Source organism: Musa acuminata, chromosome BXJ3-3, assembly GCF_036884655.1.
Source record: "Musa acuminata AAA Group cultivar baxijiao chromosome BXJ3-3, Cavendish_Baxijiao_AAA, whole genome shotgun sequence".
Lineage (NCBI taxonomy): Eukaryota > Viridiplantae > Streptophyta > Magnoliopsida > Zingiberales > Musaceae > Musa > Musa acuminata.
In genome coordinates, this window is record NC_088351.1 from 6,749,504 (window position 1) to 6,770,353 (window position 20,850).

Here is a 20,850-nt window from a genome sequence, read left to right on the forward strand (position 1 = left end):
CCCCTTGCTGTAGTCGCTGCCGCCGCTTCTCTTTTTCGCCCCTCTGCCCTCTCTTTTCCCTGCCCTACGAACGCCGTGCGATCCATGGGGACGCTGGGAAGGGCGATCTACTCCGTCGGATTCTGGATCCGGGAGACCGGCCAGGCCCTCGACCGCCTCGGCTGCCGCCTCCAGGGCAACTACTACTTCCAAGAGCAGTGTAAGACGACCTCCTTCCCCTTGATCCCTTTCCATTTTGATCATGCGAGCGCTTCTTGCGCGTGTACCGATCTGTTTATGAGTCTGAAATCGATTGGTTGGATCACTGCGGTTTTCCTTTGAGGAATCATTGCCTCGTGTATGGTTTAGGATTGTCATCGGAATGGGTGATAGAGGGTTTCTTAGCTTCTCTAGGATGACTTCTTGGTGATTTCTTGTTTTGACTTATCGTCAAGTTGTCTTTTTAACGTGCCCTATTAGTATGAAGCAATATATCACGATTAGTATTTGAACCTCTTTTGGTAAAATATTTCTGTGTGGGTGATGTTTCTCAATCTTAAGGAAAACAAATTAAACCAAGTTCAGATGTCATCGTGTGTTATTAGAACATGTTTCCCAAGGTTATACTTAGATTCGTTTGTTTCATATTGCAAACAAACCAAAGCATTGGGTGTCTGCAAATTGTAGATTCGTGTATTTTTTTCAGAACCTTCAATATGAAGCTTGGTTGACCTTGGATATCTTTCACTGATGCTTATCTAGAATGTTGATGTAACATTTTCCGTGATAAAGACAATGTTTGCCCCTTCATCAACTGGAATGCTCTATTGGATTCTATATGCAAAATTATGGGTCTTTGCGGCGAGTCATTTAGTAGTGTTATGGGAATCTTGCCAAGTCTTGTATTAGAGAACTTGTAATGAGCTTTGAATATTTAGATTGAAAGAATTTTTATGTATGAACAGCGGGGATTTACCTATAAGTACCTGAGATAGGTAATAGTGCTCTTTATGTCATCAAATCAAATTCGTTGTGTTGCCTGGGTAAATTATGTATTTTTCAGTTTTTATTATATGGGGGAAGGCCGCAACTGATCGGATGTTGCTTAACTCTCAAAACTTTTGGTATCATGTCTTCATCCTTTGGTAGGATGTGTCGCATGAAATTGAGAATGTTTGCAAAACATCTATCTAGGATGAATATTATACAAAGGACCTTAAGAGATAGCTTAAGTAGAAATTAATCAAATTGGACAATGTTGTATTTGGTCCTAACCTTCACTAGACTTGAGGAAAAACACTATATTTGGATTAGAATGTACCGATTATAGATTCTGTGGTCGGTCCTACTCTCAGAAGGAGTTGTTAAATTGTATCAAATTAATATATGGTTGCATAGCTACCATAGCACGATTATGAATGCCGTGACCAGAGTCTCATGCAGTTATTTTACTACTATTATATCACAACAAGCTTGAATTTTGTTGGTTGCCCATCAACTCACCTATCACATTTGATCTTTAAGAATAAAAATGACAATATTTCAGAATAGAAGAATAAGAAGAGAGCATAGGTTAAAGTATGTGCAAGATCTAGAGTGAAGCCTAGTTGGAAGAAATAATCAAGATTGCAAAATCTGAAATGATTTCCAAAGCCGTTAGTCTACTTAACGTCATTTAGATTGTAAACAAGAAATAAATTTCCATATAATTAATTAACTTTCTAATTGGGCCTTAGGAACATAAAACATAATGAGATTTGACGATGGTTCCTAAAAGAACTGTTAGATAGTTGATAGTTGCCATAAACTAGACAAGGTTAACCTCAGTGATAACTTCATCTAGACTTATGACTATGCCCCTTAGTCTAGAATGCCGATCAAGCTGCATAGTTTACTTTTGTTATTATATTGGATAAGCTTGTCCTTTTCCTATCTGCATTTGTACATGCCTATGGAACAGCATAAATGTAATGCACAACTTCAGAGAAAAATCTACCCGGAAAGATATTCTATAAGTCTTATTCATATTTGTTGCACCATGATGCCAACTTCTGCTTTTATCTAAGAATTGTGATTATTGAAACGAAAGAAAGGAATCCCATCCAAATATAATTGCAGTGGTAGCATACTCCTCTACAGCATCAAACGTCCGATATTCTAGCTCAAATTAGCTCAAATTATGAATGTCCAGTATCATTCCAGTGTTAGACAACCACAGGTGTAGTATTATTCCATGCAATGGCATACCATGAGACACGTGCCAACTCGTGTCGTTTTACTTTAATAGCAATCTTGGTGCATATTATTTGTGATTAAACTTTGATTCACAGTTGCACATGGTACTCATACTGATAAGGTTTGGGGTAATTGAATGTTATTACATTCCCATCACAGTTATTATGTGTCAAACGATATGCTACAGATTGTCGATTTAGCAAATGATCTAGCTATTTGTTAATTATCCCAATGGCAACCTCATTTTGCAGTTGTACCATGTTCTAGGGTTAACCTAGATGCTTTAGCTCTATTTTGTCTTTGATCTTGTTTTTGTTAGGGTTAACCGAGATGTTTGATCCTCTAAGTTAGGGTTTAAATTGCAGAGCAAAAAAAAAAAAAAGAAATAAATGGAACACTTTTCAAAGCCAAAAGAATTTAGTTTTTTCCTTTCTTAGTTGTTATGTCTAGACTGGGTAACTGATCTAGCCTGTGTAGTTGGGTGATTAAGACAGCAATTAGTGCATATAAGCAGCTATCATTTTGTGTGGCAGCATGGATTTATGAAATTATGCCATCCACTTGCAATCATGAAATCTATTAAGCAAGAAATCCGTTAGAAATTAGATTTCAAGTAGTATCACTCCATGAGAAAGTAATTGTATTCTTGATGAATTCTTCAATTTTACGCTAAATATAACTTTTTTACTTTGTTTACATCTAGTCATATCAGCTTCTACTACTGACATAATAATTCAAATTAGATTGCCATTTCTGTCACAATAATTCAGCTTTCTTTAATTTTTATGCCACTATCACTGAGTATAATTTTGCAGTTTTCTTGGATTTGATACATATCATTCTAATGTTAATTGCACTGAGTGTGAGAAATAAATTCAATGTTTAAGTTATAGGCTTTCTAATTTGTATTTGCTGCTTTCTTCATATCATGATAGTGTCGAGGCATCGTACGCTCATGAACATATTTGACAAGGTGCCTAATGTTCATAAGGATGCTTTTGTGGCTCCAAGTGCATCTGTTATTGGTGATGTCCAAGTGGGCCAAGGATCATCAATTTGGTACGGATGTGTTCTGCGAGGTATGTTTCTGTTGTACAAGTTAGTTTGATACTATGTATATAAGCTAGTAGAGTATTGATCATCCTTAAGGCCTTGTTCTTCTCCATACAAAATTCAGTGGCTTAATGCATTATTTTCCAACTGAGAAAGATGAATTGGTACTGATGTACAATGGATAATATTGCACTCCTTATGTAATGCTTGACAAAACTAGATTTTTGGAGGACGGATTAATTTGCATGAGAGATAGGAACCATATACATTTCCAGTAATTTCTTCTACGTCAATACTTTGCGAAAATCATTGTCAATCACTATATGGCCGTAAAGAGCCGAGATGATAGATTTTTCTTTTGAGAATTATGGTCACATGGTCCTTGTATTATGAGATGGACCCAATTTATCTGAGTTTGATTCGTCTTCTACCATTATCATTCGATCGTTTTCTTTTCCTTATTAGAACCTCGTGTATAATTGACTGTATGTGTTCTACGTTATCTTTTTCAGTTAGATGTCTGAATGCTTACTCTCCTTTCCACCAGGAAATACTAAAACTTTACATTGATCATGCAGTAAATAAGTAGGCCCATATGAAATAGAAAACAAATAGGATAAGATTCAAGTTCTCTTGGTAATACAATCTAATATGGTTGATCTTGTCTATAATGATGTAGAAATGTTAAAGACACTCTTTTAAGTCCATATACTCAATAATTATTTTGAAAAAAGAAGGATTGGCTGAGCTTGAAATTTGTCTATTCAAATGAGTAAATGATTGTTTCTATTTGGTGGTTCATAGCAGCTATATTAAGTGATATTTCCCCTGCATTTGTTCTTTCTATATGGTTGTTCTTTATATTGCTTCATCTTCTTAAGCTGTCATTTCCTCGCAATAAATAAATACTCCTTTCTTCTAGCAACTCATGTCTCATTTTATTATGTATTTAGTCCTTTTAACCTGGAGCTATCTAGTAGACTCAATCTTTTCTAGGGGTTGAAATGCAGAACTGATCATGTAGATTCTGTCTGTCTTGCATTACTTCTTGCCTCTATTGAAGGTCCTTGCTTGCCATTGTTCTCATGAATTTGGTATCTGTACATTGCAAGTAGATAGCACATATAAAAGGTAGCTCTATCATGTGTTGAATCATGGACTTGTTATATTTTGATTTGTAAATTCAGTTTCAGATTTATGAGATTTGCCTTTTAGTCTAGTGCCAGATCCAAAAGCATGACAAACTCAATGTTCCACAGTAGTATTTCTTTGTTTAAAGATTTTTTTTTTCTCCCTACCTTTTTTTTGGTATATTCTCTTTCCCAGTCTACTTGTTGTAGCAATAGTGGACATACGTCTTTCCAGGAATTTATGACGCCCTCCTGTATTTGTAAGCCAAAAACTTTCTTGTTTTCTTTCCCACTTTCTTCTTGTAAAGAGACATGGAAAATTTTCCATTCCTTAGATAACACTTGCATTCACCAATGTCCATTGGTTGTTACTGTCTTCATTACTGCTGAATGGCAATGAAGACGAGATACATTGTTCTTTAATATAAATTTGGTGCCTGGACATCATCCCTTATGACAGTAATAGTGGACATTAGTTTCAGTATAGACATTACTTGTAACTCAGTGTTCTCATGTTCAGTTTGGTTGAATATTGAGTAATAAACTCCTTTTCTCTGATCGTTTGCAGGTGATGTAAACAGCATCCATGTTGGCTCTGGCACTAACATTCAAGATAATTCCCTGGTGCATGTGGCAAAATCTAATCTGAGTGGAAAGGTTCTACCAACTATTATTGGAGATAACGTCACAGTAGGCAAGTGATATAATCATTCAGTGTCAGTTTTACAATAAGTGTCAACCATGCTTTTGAACATTCAATTTGGTCATAGGTTAAATGATTAGTGTCATGGTGCTTGACTTCTTGTGCAGCAGGTACTAGTGGATATTTCTAGAAAAACACTTTCTTTTTTACCTTAGTAGCTATAATTTAACATTAGAACCTGCATGATTTCTCATAGATATAATTGTTGAATTAAAATTTTTACTAGCTGCATAATCCTTTTGTTAAGTGTTAGAGTTTGTACGCAAGCTGCAAGATAATTTTATAAACTTCTTGTAAATCTCATCATTTTATTCAAATCGTGAACTTCATAGGTCATAATGCTGTCTTGCATGGATGCACTGTTGAGGATGAAACATTTGTTGGAATGGGTTCTGTCCTTCTTGATGGGGTTGTCGTGGAGAAGCATGGAATGGTTGCTGCTGGAGCCCTTGTAAGGCAGAACACTAGGATTCCATGTGGAGAGGTTATCAACTGTTTAACCCATTATTTATTTTTTTCATTTTTATTTATATGAATTTGTGCTCATATTAGTCTCTTAAGATTATTACCATTGGTTGACTCTGTTCAGAAGAGTATACCTTTTCCATAATGTGTCACTTTTATCATCAGAAGTATATGGTACGATCGCTGGTACCCCTTGACCTTTTTTAACTGCCATTGGTTTTGGCATGGTCATTTTAACCAGGTTTGATCTAGGGGGTAACTGTGTATCTGATCCGTTCCGGCAAAAGGCTATACAATTTGATGAACAGGTAGATTGGAAAAGGAAGGAGATTGGTTTACTATATTGGAACCACATTGGATCGAGGCCTGATCAGATTAATCCCAATTCATTTTTGGTTGAAAAAGAATTTAAATTGTTGGATCAGATTGGGGCTTTCAGTATCTGGGTCATTGGATTGTGAACTCCATAGATTGGACTGGACAATATAGCATAATTTGTGATCAATTACTGTTTATTGATAAACTGCCTTTGCTTTAACAGTTTGTCTTGCACTCATTTGTGAACTTCTGTTATTGACAGGTGTGGGGAGGTAATCCTGCGAAGTTTCTGAGAAAGCTGACCGATGAAGAGATTGCTTTTATATCTCAGTCTGCTACGAACTATGCCAATTTGGCCCAGGTGCATGCTGCTGAGAATGCTAAATCATTTGACGAGATAGAGTTTGAGAAAGTATTGCGCAAGAAGTTTGCACGCAGGGATGAGGAGTACGATTCGATGCTTGGAGTGGTTCGTCAAGTCCCTCAAGAACTAATTCTTCCCGACAACATCTTACCGAACAAATCTCCCAAGCCTTCTCAGATAGGCTGAGATTGCCAGCAGCACCTCACCAAATTGGTGTTGTGAGCTTGTTGTAAAGGGATGATGAGTTTGGTGGTTTATGCCATCCCAATAATTTCAGGTCGGTCTCATCTCTGGGATCGGCCATGCACTTTTTCCCTGTTTTTTTGTTTTTTCTTGGAATCTGAAATTGCTTCCGGATGATGTGAACAAGAGACGTTGGTTTTGATGACTCTTGTAGAGCACTTGGCATACTTCAGAAACCTGTCTGAAAATAGTGGTGCTTGGGAGTAATAAGTTATTCAATTGTGAGATATAAACATCCATCATGGAGAAGCTGATGTCTTCTTGTTGGTTGTCCTTTGTTTTGTGCCATCGGTAGTCATTGAATTCGGATACTCATCTCTTCTATTAGCCAGTTTTTGTTGTGTTATCATTCTTGTAGGTATTATGTCCATTTGGGAGCTGAGCTCTTAATGATATTTTCTGGCTCTATGCTTCATCACAGATCAATCAACCAAAATCAGTGTGATTTCACAAACATGTGCAGACTATTCCATCGATTCGATCCATAGGAAAAGGATTGATTAAAAAATTTATTGAGCTCGCATGCTTTCTGAAACAACTCTTAGCCAATTTGCCAATTTAACAGATACTTCTCTCTCTAATATTCAATCGAAGATTTTGAGCCTTGAAAACCTTGAACCCAATTGTGGTCTCTCTGACTCTTTAAGTTATTATTCTCTTTTGTCTTTACTATAATGCTAATGCTCTCCTTCGGTATAATAATATCAAATAATAATAATTCTAAAATTAGGTAGATAAGTAAAGATGATGGAAATATTGTATTTTTAATAGCCATGCCATCTAAAAAACTTGATTAACCACATCAAAGCCAATATTAACTTCCTTTATGATCATGATTATATTGTCAAGGCTTTTGTGGATGTTTGTTTACCTATCTTTTTTTGGATCCAAAAGATGTGGTCAGAGATGGGTCTCAATGTTGGGGTTTGGATCTTTGACTTTTATCTTGAAATGCCATTTGTCCTCTCAAATCAAAGGCTTATACCTATATCTCTTTGCAACATCAATCAAGATGCTATTGAACAACCATTGATCACATCCATTTCACATCAAATATCTAACCATCCAATTTTTGCTTGCTATTGAACAACTTATATCTGATTTTTATCAAATTGGTTGGGATATTTACTTGTGAATAGATCTTGGAATATGAATCCGGTGGTCCCAATAATGATGCATGGATTTGGAAGTTTGATAAGAGGGACATTCATGGCTGATCCAACTATGCAGACTCTTGAGCTTGGGGATGGGTGGCAGGCAGGTGCTTTGCTACTTGCACTGTTATGTTAGATGCTTGAACAGTTCCCTATCCACTTGTTGATTTTGGATTGTGGCTACTTTCAATTACCTTATTTTGTGGCCATGCACAATATATTTTCTTTAAATATCCCTTTTCCTAGTTATTATGTGAGGCATAATCCAAAATTATGTGGCATGTGGTTTAATGAGGGAAATGATGCCTCCTTGTAATTTTTAGCTTCCTTTATGTGCTTTTATCACCAATGTTCTATGTATGATATTGAAAGCCAGAAATGGGGCTGATCGGATTCCAAATTGTTATCCCTATTGCCAACTGTGTGCTATCATCTCATTGAACTTTTGGAATCCGACTTGATGATGCCGGTTTCGATGTTCTTCCCAGAATTAAATGTCTTTCTTATCTTTTGTGCAGAACAGTCTTTTAAGCTAACATGCACACCAAAATTTCACATACATTAAATGAAACCAGTTGCAGGCATTAGGCATTGACTTCTCCACTTGAACTTTGACTTTCTTGCAGCGCACATCAACTTAGTTGACTTCACCAAATGGCTGCGAGTGAAGACTACATTGAAAAACCCAGACTGAATCATTATTCAACGACACATATTTTAGCTAAGATGTTCATGTCACTAGGCAGCATCCACAAATAAATACAATCCAAACTATCATTAAGCATACAAGTTATACTTAATTATTTACGAATAAACATATTTTTTTTTTATTTTTTTCTAATAACTTTCTGTATTTATCTTAATATTTTCATCTTAGCAACATAAGTTTTTTATACATATTATTTTTTAATTAAGTATTAAATAATTAACAAATAATATACAAAAAAGATTGTGTTGCTCGGATAAAAATACTAAGATGAATATATGGAATTATCACAAAAGATAGGAAAAAAATATTTTTATTTATGAATAATCAAATATAACTTTGATAAATCATTTAAGATGATATGAATATATACTTAAAAAATTAATATTAATCATACGAAAAATAGAAATCATAAATAAAGATATAAATATTTTAAACTTAATTTAACATATAATCTTTTAAAAGATTCATACATAATCGATTCTAAATATTTAGAATATATGATTTGATTATTTTTATTATTATTGTAGAAGAGTAAGAATGAGATTGGTGTGTCTGCAGTGAATTGGCTCCTGAGTTGTTCAGAGGCCATCAGAACTCTTTCCACAGGTTTCAATCGTCATGTAAAGTACAAACAGCAAACTAAAAGTCTCATCCAGCGGAAATCCTGCAGCCACGAACCCCCGAGCTTTAAGAGCTGATACCGACAACAAAGATGAAGACCGCAGCATAAGCCAACACGAGATGTCGTCATAGACAACTCTTCGCCTGCCGTAGCCATCGCGTGGAATTGTTTTGCCCACTAAGGAGCGTAAAGACTTGGGAGTGAATGCGTCAGCTCTGATGCATGCGAATCTACCGCTTTCGGTTTCCAGCCGCCTGTTTCAGGGATCTCGGATCACCGTCCGTTCATCGCATCGTTAAATCTTAGTCGTCGAACGAATACAAGTCATGCTGCCACAGGTGGACGGAGCACGTTGATTACAGGAATTATAGTTACTTAAATAAATTATATAAAACTTTACTCGGATAATAATTAAGCTACTTGTATTCATATCAAAACCTGATTAGATCTATCAATGAAATTTTAGTTGCCATTAAGATATTCAATCAATTTTTTTTTAATCATTTTCTTGATAGCTACTTTGATTATTCTTAATGGTTTTTTTTGCATTTATTTGGCCAAAAGCCATACAGTTGGAATTAAGAAAAGGAATAAAAATCCGAATAGATGCATATAGATATATAATAATACTACTACTACTACTAATAATAAGCAAGAAGAAGTTTGATAAGGCATATTTTGATATCGCCCATGTGGACCTAGGCAAGCAGACACGATAATGTAGACGTGGTACCTCAAGTACGATGTGGTGCACAACACACATGTGGTGGGCAGTCATTTAGCACCCCCTCCATACGAACGACGATATCATCATAGTACAGCCACCTTGAAAAGCTCAAGACGACGTCGCACAGTGTCGATCCGTGCAGGTCAATCGACGCTCGTATAGTCAGCTGCCTGAGGAGCCGGCCGCAATAAATTGACCCCGTACCACCAAGTAATCCTCGTAGGTATAAAAGCTAAGCCTTCCTAATCAGGAAGGGGAGGCGCTTCAAACACTCAACTCTCTCTCATTCCATCAAAAGCTAACTTAAGCTTCAGATGGGTCGAGTCGAGAAATCCCCCTCCTGACCCTGACCTATGTGTAAGAGCTCAACAACAAAGAAGCAGGCCACTCGTCAAGAGAGAAGACTATGCTCGGGGGACGAGGCTCGAACCTGACCCGACGCTCACCCTCACCACCCGAGCATCAGTGTGGCCGACCTTGTGCATCCGGGACCGAACCAAGCCATGCTGACACCTAAGCCACGACATAAAGGTTCACCATCATTTTGGCGCTAGAAGGAGGGCTTGATATTGTAAGGATGCCCCCAACTGAGCAAACCGAGCACAACACTCCAGACCCTCAATGATCCTACCCAAGCGCCCTCGAGCCTGACACACTGTCATCTAATTCGACGAACTCTTTCTGGGCTCAACTACACTCGGTCAATTGACGTCTTGATAAGGTCCAAAATGAGTTTCACAAATCCAAGGAAGAGCTCAGCGAGGCTCCCCCAATAGGGTCCCCATTTGTGCAGGAGACTCAAGACAAGTCGACCTCGCAAAACTTCTGCTTCCTTGTGCTCAAACCTTACCAAGGTAGCTTCAGCCCAACAAAACAAGCCGTTGCATTTCAGGCCCAGATGACCCTATACGACACTTTGAATGCCCTAAAGTGCCCAAGTTGTGTAGCTCGACCAAATAGTTCCTTAATGGTGCACCTCGGTCAAACAGGTGGCCAAATAGTGTCACAATGGTGCACCTCGGCCATATAGTGCCTCAATGTGCACATCGGCCAAATAATACCTCAATGGTGTATATCGATCAAAAAGTGTCCGAATTATGTACCTTGACCAAATAATGCCTCAATGGTGCACCTTGACCAAACAATGCCCAAGTTATTTACCTCAGTCAAAGAGCGCTTCAATGGTGTACCTCGGCCAAACAGTGCCCGAGTTGTGCACCTTAGCCAAAGAATGTCTCAATGGTGCCCGAGTTGTGCACCTTGGCTAAACAGTGCCCGAGTTGTGCACCTCGATCAAATAGTACCTTAACGATGCATCTCGATCAAATAGTACCTTAACGATGCATCTCGATCAAACAGTGCCTCGTTGGTAAATGAAAAAGTAATAATCTCTGCTGCTGTTTTGGCAGTGTAAATGCCTCTCCTTTGGTCATCTTCTCTCCTAAAGATACCGAGTCTCAAGACAGGTGGATAGAAATTAAAACACATAAACTACCGTAGTTGACGGTCCATAACTATTGCTCTTTCCACCTGCCTTTTCTTCTCTTTGGTCACTGCATGCATCAAACACTGCGCAATCACCCAACTCATGGCTTCACTAGACACCGAGCCAGCAAGGTGTTTGATGTCTAGTGAAGCCATGAGTTGGGTAATTGCGCAGTGTCGATGCATGCAGTGACCAAACCAAAGAGAAGACGAGGCAGGTGGAAAGGGCAATAGTTATGGACCGTCAACTACGGTAGTTTCAATGTGCTTTAATTTCTATCCACCTTTCTTGAGACTCGGTATCTTTAGGAGAGAAGATGACCAAAGGAGAGGCATTTACACTGCCAAAACAGCAGCAGAGATTATTACTTTTTTATTTTTTTGTGTGCATGTATCCACACCAAGAACACAGCCCTTGTATGATTCAGTCATCTAATCTATCAAAAAGTCCAATCTTTTAAGGTGTTGTTTAGTGTCTTGAATTCAGATTATCAGGAAAAATCCAACATTTGAATCTCTCTCTCTCTCTCTCTCCTATTTTGATAGGTGTGTCAAATTTTGCAAGGAATGATGCAGTCCAAGACTTCCTTATTTTGACTTGATTATTCTTCAAGTTCCATTCATTATTTGCAATAAAATAGACAATTTTTGGTGCCTAAGTCAAGGTAAAGAACTGAAGGTTGTGAATGATGGCACCTACCCAGTTCCACCACCACAACCAGTATCACCTACCTTTTAAGTCCATATACTCGATAATTATTTTGAAAAAGGAAGGATTGGCTGAACTTGAAATTTGTCTATTCAAATGAGTAAATGATTGTTTCTATTTGGTGGTTCATAGCAGCTATATTAAGTGATATTTCCCCTGCATTTGTTCTTTCTATATGGTTGTTCTTTATATTGCTTCATCTTCTTAAGCTGTCATTCCCTCACAATAAATAAATACTTCTTTCTTCTAGCAATTCATGTCTCATTTTATTATGTATTTAGTCCTTTTAACCTGCAGCAATCTATTAGACTCGATCTCTTCTAGGGGTTGAGATGCAGAACTGATCATGTAGATGGATTCTGTCTGTCTTGAATAACTTCTTGCCTCTATTGAAGGTCCTTGATTGCCATTGTTCTCATGAATTTGGTATCTGTACATTGCAAGTAGATAGCTCTATCATGTGTTGAATCATGGACTTGTTATATTTTGATTTGTAAATTCAGTTTCAGATTTATGAGATTTGCCTTTTAGTCTAGTGCCAGATCCAAAAGCATGACAAACTCAATTGTGAGATATAAACATCCATCATGGACTATTTTTCGTATGCCATCCCAATAATTTCAGGTCGGTCTCATCTCTGGGATCGGCCATGCACTTTTTCCCTGTTTTTTTGTTTTTTCTTGGAATCTGAAATTGCTTCCGGATGATGTGAACAAGAGACGTTGGTTTTGATGACTCTTGTAGAGCACTTGGCAAACTTCAGAAACCTGTCTGAAAATAGTGGTGCTTGGGAGTAATAAGTTATTCAATTGTGAGATATAAACATCCATTATGGAGAAGCTGTTGTCTTCTTGTTGGTTGTCCTTTGTTTTGTGCCGTCAGTAGTCATTGAATTCGGATGCTCATCTCTTCTATTAGCCAGTTTTTGTTGTGTTATCATTCTTGTAGGTATTATGTCCATTTGGGAGCTGAGCTCTTAATGATATTTTCTAGCTCTATGCTTCATCACAGATCAATCAACCAAAATCAGTGTGATTTCACAAACATGTGCAGACTATTCCATCGATTCGATCCATAGGAAAAGGATTGATTAAAACATTTAATGCGCTCGCATGTTTTCTGAAATAACTTTTAGCCAATTAGCCAATTTAAGAGATACTTCTCTCTCTAATATTCAATCGAAGATTTTTGAGCCTTGAAAACCTTGAACCCAATTGTGGTCTCTCTGACTCTTAAGTTATTATTCTCTTTTGTCTTTACTATAATGCTAATGCTCTCCTTCGGTATAATAATACCAAATAATAATAATTCTAAAATTAGGTAGATAAGTAAAGATGATGGAAATATTGTATTTTTAATAGCCATGCCATCTAAAAAACTTGATTAACCACATCAAAGCCAATATTAACTTCCTTTATGATCATGATTATATTGTCAAGGCTTTTGTGGATGTTTGTTTACTTATCTATTTTTGGATCCAAAAGATGTGGTCAGAGATGGGTCTCAATGTTGGGGTTTGTATCTTTGACTTTTATCTTGAAATGCCATTTGTCCTCTCAAATCAAAGGCCTATACCTATATCTCTTTTCAACTTCAATCATGATGCTATTGAACGACCATTGATCACATCCATTTCATACTGACATCAAATATTTAACCATCCAATTTTTGCATGCTATTGAACAACTTAGATCTGATTTTTATCAAATTGGTTGGGATATTTACTTGTGAATAGATCTTGGAATATGAATCCGGTGGTCCCAATAATGGTGCATGGATTTGGAAGTTTGATAAGAGGGACATTCATGGCTGATCCCACTATGCAGACTCTTGAGCTTGGGGATGGGTGGCAGGCAGGTGCTTTGCTACTTACACTGTTGTGTTAGATGCTTAAACAGTGCCCTATCGACTTGTTAATTTTGGATTGTGGCTACTTTCAATTACCTTATTTTGTGGCCATGCACAATACATATTTTCTTTAAATATCCCTTTTCCTTGTTATTATGTGAGGCCTCCTTGTAAAACGAGTTTAGATTTTTTTATCAATGGGTGGATGGGATGGCATGTGGTTTAATGAGGGAAATGATGCCTCCTTGTAATTTTTAGCTTCCTTTATGTGCTTTTATCACCAATGTTCTATGTATGATATTGAAAGCTAAAAATGGGGCTGATCGTATTCCAAATTGTTATCCCTATTGCCAATTGTGTGCTATCATCTCATTGAACTTTTGGAATCCGACTTGATGATGCCGGTTTCAATGTTCTCCCCAGAATTAAATGCCAATCTAGCGTCTCATCGTTCAACACTAATTTATTTCAGTCTTCTTATCTTTTGTGTAGAACAGTCTTTTAAGTTCACATACATTAAATGAAACCGGTTGCAGGCATTAGGCATTGACTCCTCCACTTGAACTTTGACTTTCTTGCAGTGCACATCAACTTAGTTGACTTCACCAAATGGCTGCGAGTGAAGACTACATTCAAAAACCCAGACTGAACGACACATATTGTAGCTAAGATGTTCATGTCACTAAACAGCATCCACAAATTAATACAATCCAATGAAGAATGAGAATAACCATCATTTCGGTAGGTCCCATAAGCATACAAGCTATACTTAATTATTTATGAATAACAAATATTTTTTTCTAATAATTTCCTGTATTTATCTTAATATTTTCATCTTAACAACATAAATTTTTTGTACATATTATTTATGAATTGAATAATAAATAATTAAAAAATAATATACAAATAGCTTATGTCGGTGAGACAAAAATACTAAGATGGATATTTGGAATTACGGCAGTAGATAGAAAAGAATATTTTTATTTATGAATAATCAAATATAATATCGATAAATCATTTAAGACGGTATGAATATATATCTAAAAATATTTAGAACATATGAAATAATTAATATTAATCATACAAACAGAAGTAAAGAAATATTTAAAAATTATTAATACAAATCATAAATAAAGATATAAATATTTTAAACTTAATTTAACATATAATCTTTTAAAAGATTCATACATAATCGATTCTAAATATTTAGAATATATGATTTGATTATTTTTATTATTATTGTAGAAGAATACTAATGAGATTGGTGTGTCTGCAGTGAATTGGCTCCTGAGTTGTTCAGAGGCCATCAGAACACCCTGTCCACAGTTTTCAATCGTCATGTAAAGGACAAACAGCAAACTAAAAGGCTCATCCAGCGGAAAACCTGCAGCCACCAACCCCCGAGCTTAAAGAGCTGATGCTGACAACAAAGATGAAGACCGCAGCTTAAGCCAACACGAGATGTCGTCACAGACTAACTCTTCGCCGACCATAGCCATCGCGTGGAATTGTTTTGCCCACTAAGGAGCGTAAAGACTTGGAGTGAATGAGTCAGCTCTGATGCATGCGAATCTCCCGCTTTGGTTTCCAGCCGCCTGTTTCAGGGATCTCGGATCACCGTCCGTTCTTCGCATCGTTAAATCTTAGTCGTCGAACGAATACAAGTCATGCTGCGTCAGGTGGACGGAGCTCGTTGATTACAGGAATTATAGTTACTTAAATAAATTATATAAAACGTTACTCGGATAATAATTAAGCTACTCGTATTCATATCAAAACCTGATTAGACCGATCAATGAAATTTTAGTTTCCATTAAGATAGATACCCAATCAATTTTTTTTTATTTTTATCATTTTCTTGATAGCTACTTTGATTATTCTTAATGGTTTTTTTGCATTTATTTGGCCAAAAGGCATAGAGTTGGAATTAAGAAAAGGAATAAAAACCCTAATAGACGAATATAAATATATAATAATAATAATAATAATAATAATATGCAGGAAGAAGTCTATATTCTTCGACTACACCTTGTTGGGATGGTGTTTAGTGAAGCCATGAGTTGGGTGATTGTGCAGTGCTGATGCATGCAGTGACCGAAGAGAAGAAGAGGCAGGCAGAAAGAGCAATAGTGCTGATGCATGCAGTGAGCGTCAACTACGGTAGTTTCAATGTGCTTTAATTTCTATCCACCTTTCTTGAGACTCGGTATCTTTAGGAGAGAAGATGACCAAAGGAGAGGCATTTACACTGCCAAAACAAAAGGAGAGGCATTTACACTGCCAAAACAACAGCAGAGATTATTAGTTTTTTTGTTTTTTTTTTTTGTGTGCATGTATCCACAGAAAGAACCCAACCCTTACTATGATTCAGTCATCTAATCTATCAAAAAGTCAAATCTTTTAAGGTGTTGTTTAGTGTCTTGAATTCAGATTATCAGGAAAAATCAAACATTTTACTCTCTCTCTCTCCTATTTTGATAGGTGTGTCAAATTTTGCAAGGAAGGATGCAGTCCAAGACTTCCTTATTTGACTTGATTGTTCTTCAAGTTCCATTCATTATTTGCAATAAAATAGACAAATTTTGGTGCCTAAGTCAAGGTACAGAAATGAAGGTTGTGAATGATGGCACCTACCCAGTTCCACCACCACAACCAGTATCACCTACCTTTTCTTACTGGTGAATGATTGAATTGAGATTGAATGAATCAGGCAGCTTTCAGAAAACACCAGCCAACAAACACCACAGAATCTGGAATATGATCATTGGTATAATAATTGTCATTTTGTAAAGCAAGCGCTGCTTTTACATCATTCAGGCAACAGGACTGATCATAAAATGGAAAATGATCAAAGATTTGTTAAAGACATGTATACACTGTTATCTAATAACAACCAATGAATTGTGACCAGGTCAGTATGCAATCCAGCGTCCCAAATGTTTTCTCAATTCTGGAACTCTTTTGAGTCCTCAGGGTTTCTATATCTATTGTAAGACCCCCAGCATCTTTTGCAGTATATAATCATGGTTTCTAAGTCATCATTTAGGGAAAAATCCCAAAAACAAAAAGAAGTTTGTACAGCCTTCATGTCCGAGCTCAGCTGGTGGAGACAGTTTCAACAGCAAGCGGGGAATGACTACCTGCGTACCTTTCGCTCTAAAAAAACAGACAGGGCATTTGAGCGAAAGGTACGCAGGTAGTCATTCCCCGCTTAAGTACAAGCCACAGATGTTCCAATGTGGAGAAAAAGGGTCGGCTCAGAGCTGTAAGTTGGCAATCCACTTGGAGAATTAACATGACTAGTGCCGACCACTTGCCCAACTCCTACTCTGGTTTCTGGATTTCAGAATTGGATGCCTATTGTGTGCCTGTTTTGGCAGATCATGCAGCTCCATTACTTGTATCGTTCGCTGCTTTTTTGCTGCCATAGATGAATGTGAAGCACACATCAAATAAGCTATTAATTTTAATTGTAGAAAGTTGATAAAAGCACAATAGATGTTTTGGATTGAAACATACTATTTTCTGCTAGCTGGTAACCTTCATGAAGCTTCCTCTTTGCCACTTCTAGCTTAGCTTGTATTAAGGCTTCCTCTGAGTTCCTTGTGTTCTGTATAGAGTGCAAAGTATTCAATGGATAAGCTCCTCCAAACCTACTTTATCCAAAGTTTTTTAGCGATCGGATAAACTTACATCTAGTGAAACCACCGATGGCTTCCTCTGAACTCCAGCATTGCCTTGATGCTGTGTAGTTTTCATCTCGCTGTGAGCTTTCTGATTGGAGGCTAGTTTTAGTTGTCTGCCAGACCCAGACATCACAGGCTTGCTTTGCTTGTTTACAATAATTTCATGCTTTGCGTCTCTAACCAAGTGCTCCTGTGGCTTTGCTGGTTTAATGACTAATTCTTGCCTCCTTGCCTCCCCCTTCTCTTTTGGAATGAGAGGCTGTTGTTTCCTCTCTGGTTCATCAGTTACTTTAAGCATCCTTCCATTTTTCCACTGCTTCTCAAACTCCCCATTAGTTCTGAAATCTGAATAATATTTTCCAGTAGATGGATGACGTCAGTGCATAGTGGAAATTGAACAAGAAGAAAATGCATCAGCAAAACTCATAACCAGACAGAAAGCACAATTACTCACTTCCATCATCATCCATTCCATCGAAGAACTTCATATCCGAACAGTCAAGGCACATAAAATAAAACCAGTCAGTTGGTTTCAGAACTAGAAGATTATGCTTCAATGAGAAAGGACCGACAATATATCATCCAGAATTTTATATGCCATACCTCTGAGAGCTGGATGGAAGTAGTTTGAGTGGCAAAAAGAGCTCCCTCATCCAAAGGAGGGGATGGGAGCCCTTCCTCATCTTCAATAGGAGGATTTTCATTGTCAGGAGAGTTATCTGTAACTGATGCGTTCATAAACACTTATGAGAACTCATAAATGACAAAGCCATGACAATATGGAAGGAAAAGACTGTCTACCTGCAATGGCAGCTGTAGCTCTCACCCATTCTTCAACCAAAACCTTCCAACCACTGTCGCATAAAAAGAAATTGAAGCAGGGTTAAACAAGCGTCTAACCAGCCATTACATAATTTATATACTTCACTAAGCTGTAAGAAAAGCCAAGTGAAAGGCACTAATTGCAAGAATGTTTCAGCAGTCTAATGCATATCCCCTCAATGCTCCAAAAGCTGATATGAAATCCACGCATGAACATGACATCTTAAATCCTTCATCTTTTAAAAAACCATGCTCGACATGCCGGACTCTACTAAAATTAGCATTGTAAATATTTCATGAGCTATTTTTATCAGTCTCTGAATAAATTTGTTACAGTAAAAGAAACTTACTCAATGAGAGTCCGAACAAGGTGGCGAATTTGCTTAGAGTTGTGCTTCCGTAGACCGTTAACAGCTTTTCCAATCTCAGTTGCCTATGATCCAAATGATACAGAAATTTGATATACAGCAAGTCAGACATTGCTTTCCTGGTAACCAAACTATTGCATCTTTAGGGGAACAGGCAACAACTAAACTGTAAAATAGATTCTATTCCTCACCTTCAGTACTTCGACAGAAAGTTCCATCAACTGCAGCCTCCTTAGTGACTCAAACAGTGTGCTCTCAGACTGCAAATCAGCAAAGCAAATATAAATACAATCGGCACAACTTCTTCAAAGTTTCAAGTTAAGATCAAAGTGATATCATTCAACCTAAATTATACAACAAAAAGAATTCTAACACCATAATGATTCTGCAAATTCAGCTATAGAATGAGCCAAAAACCGTAGGTGTAACCAGAAAGACATCAAATAAGTTGAATTTAAGAGAGGAGCAATGACACAAACCTCATCATGATGGTTGGCAAAGATCTCCTTTATCCTTAGAACCTCCCCAACGATTTGGCCCTCCTCTTCCATCTCCTCTGTGAGCGCCTCGGCTTCATCGAAGCTGTAGTTGCTCACAATCCGGTTCAGGTCCTCGGGCCCAACGTTGTTGCTATCCACTTTGCTCTCCTTCTCTCCGTCCCTCTTGACGCTGGCGTTCCCCTCCTCCCCCTCAGCGACGCGGTCGCACCCGAAGCACCTTGGCAGCAGAACGGTGAACAGATTCTCCACCATCCGATCCCTCCTACTCCTGAATTCTTCGGGGTAGTCCGACGCCGCGACGAGGACGGCATGCTCTATCACTTCGAAGATGTCGGAATTAGCACTGCGGAAGAACTTTCTCCAGTAATCAAGCGACCCGGACGAGTCAGCCATGGCAGCGAGAGACAGCTCCGGCGACAAAAGCACGCAGGCAGGACTAGGACCGAAGCGATCGCAAACAAAACCCACTTCTTCTGGACCGGTTCTCGACCAGGGGGCGGCGCCAAGACCGATTCTTAGCCGCGTATTCCTAGCCTGCGATCGGAAAAACTCAAATGGGCATCAATGCTTCCACTGACTGGTGCGGTTTCGATCTAGCTGTTCTTACGTTTTCAAGAGAACCCAAAATCCAGCAAAAAGATCGGATTTCTCAACAGAAAAACCACCCAAAGCACCAATCAACCAGGCCCCAAAGAATTTTCCCTTTTTCTCACAGAAAACGCGATAAAAACATCGATCAAACCCCCTATTTCTTCCTCTCTTCACCCACACAAACGCCTCCTTCACGGCTTCCAGAACATCCAGAAGAACTTATTTTTCTTCCATCCCAACAACGAAACAATACCCTCCTGTTACAGGGAAAGATTGGGCACCAAGAACCAACAAAAGAATAATCAAGAAATCACTCGAGAAACGAAACCTTTTCCGCAATCTGCGTTCTCACTGCCGATTGCTGTTACAATATGTTTTCGTCCTCTCCTTTCGATTCCTCAAAGACACAGAGAGGAAGAGAGAAGGGAGCGGGGGGGGAAGACGGGAGGGAAGATGAATACCAGCAGCGAAGCGACGCAAGGAAACAGAACTACGGCGGACCGAATCCAACAGCCCAATCCTTCGTCTGCCTCCCCGTTCCTAAAATAAACTTCGAATGACCTCAAAAATCCGATCTTTAATATACGTATATATATATATATATATATGTATATACACACACAAGGGAATTAATATAAGCAGTTAATAAAATTCATAATTACATAAATAGTAAGAAAGGGAAGGAGCGACTCATCGTTGACTCCATCGAATGGACGGTTGAGATGGGCTCTCGCTGTTTGTGATCCTTGATCTGGTGAACATGTGAGTCGTCCGATCCAATCATTATTATGATACGAAATGATAACGCCACATTAACACGTCATTGTGACACGGTTCTGGTAAGTTCACTCCTTTCACAGTGGGCCCCAACGATCCCCTCCATACTCCAAATCCGAGTAGGCAAAAGTATTGTTGTAATACACCAAATTCGTTACATTCTTCTATCGAATCACGAGAATGGACGGCTCTGATGGGCGGCTGTCTTGAGGTGCGAACGTTGATGTTGATGTCACGTATTAGCTTTCTCTATTGTGAGTGTTTCACCCACTGAGCCCCTCATCATTTGATAGGATCTAATAAAAACACACTCAAATTAGTCTTAGAAGGTTAATTAAGGAACTAAGATAGATAAACTTAAC

At 37.9% G+C, this 20,850-nt stretch overlaps 2 protein-coding genes across 4 annotated transcripts; one reads left to right on the top strand and one right to left on the bottom strand.

Annotated features, from left to right (window-relative positions):
- On the top strand, window positions 1-6,817 carry LOC135634384 (gamma carbonic anhydrase 1, mitochondrial-like). Its single transcript, XM_065144818.1, has 5 exons — window positions 1-199; window positions 3,150-3,293; window positions 4,966-5,091; window positions 5,433-5,584; window positions 6,146-6,817. Exons 1-5 carry the CDS (start codon window positions 85-87, stop codon window positions 6,431-6,433), a joined length of 825 nt encoding a protein of 274 aa, XP_065000890.1. The 5' UTR covers window positions 1-84; the 3' UTR covers window positions 6,434-6,817.
- Window positions 6,818-16,493: 9,676 nt separating this feature from the next.
- LOC135633012 (probable mediator of RNA polymerase II transcription subunit 26b) lies at window positions 16,494-20,275 on the bottom strand. Of its 3 annotated transcripts, none has more exons than XM_065142013.1 (10): window positions 20,173-20,275; window positions 19,100-19,654; window positions 18,812-18,880; window positions 18,603-18,685; window positions 18,232-18,284; window positions 18,034-18,155; window positions 17,885-17,912; window positions 17,438-17,775; window positions 17,264-17,354; window positions 16,494-17,165 (listed from the first exon to the last, which is right to left on the bottom strand). In XM_065142013.1, the coding sequence occupies exons 2-10, from the start codon at window positions 19,511-19,513 to the stop codon at window positions 17,044-17,046; spliced, it is 1,320 nt and encodes a 439-aa protein (XP_064998085.1). In that variant the 5' UTR covers window positions 19,514-19,654; window positions 20,173-20,275; the 3' UTR covers window positions 16,494-17,043. The 3 variants fall into 3 exon arrangements, with proteins under 3 accessions (XP_064998085.1, XP_064998087.1, XP_064998086.1); XM_065142015.1 differs by having other exon boundaries at window positions 20,040-20,176; XM_065142014.1 differs by lacking the exon at window positions 20,173-20,275 and adding an exon at window positions 19,728-20,164.
- Window positions 20,276-20,850: the final 575 nt, after the last annotated feature.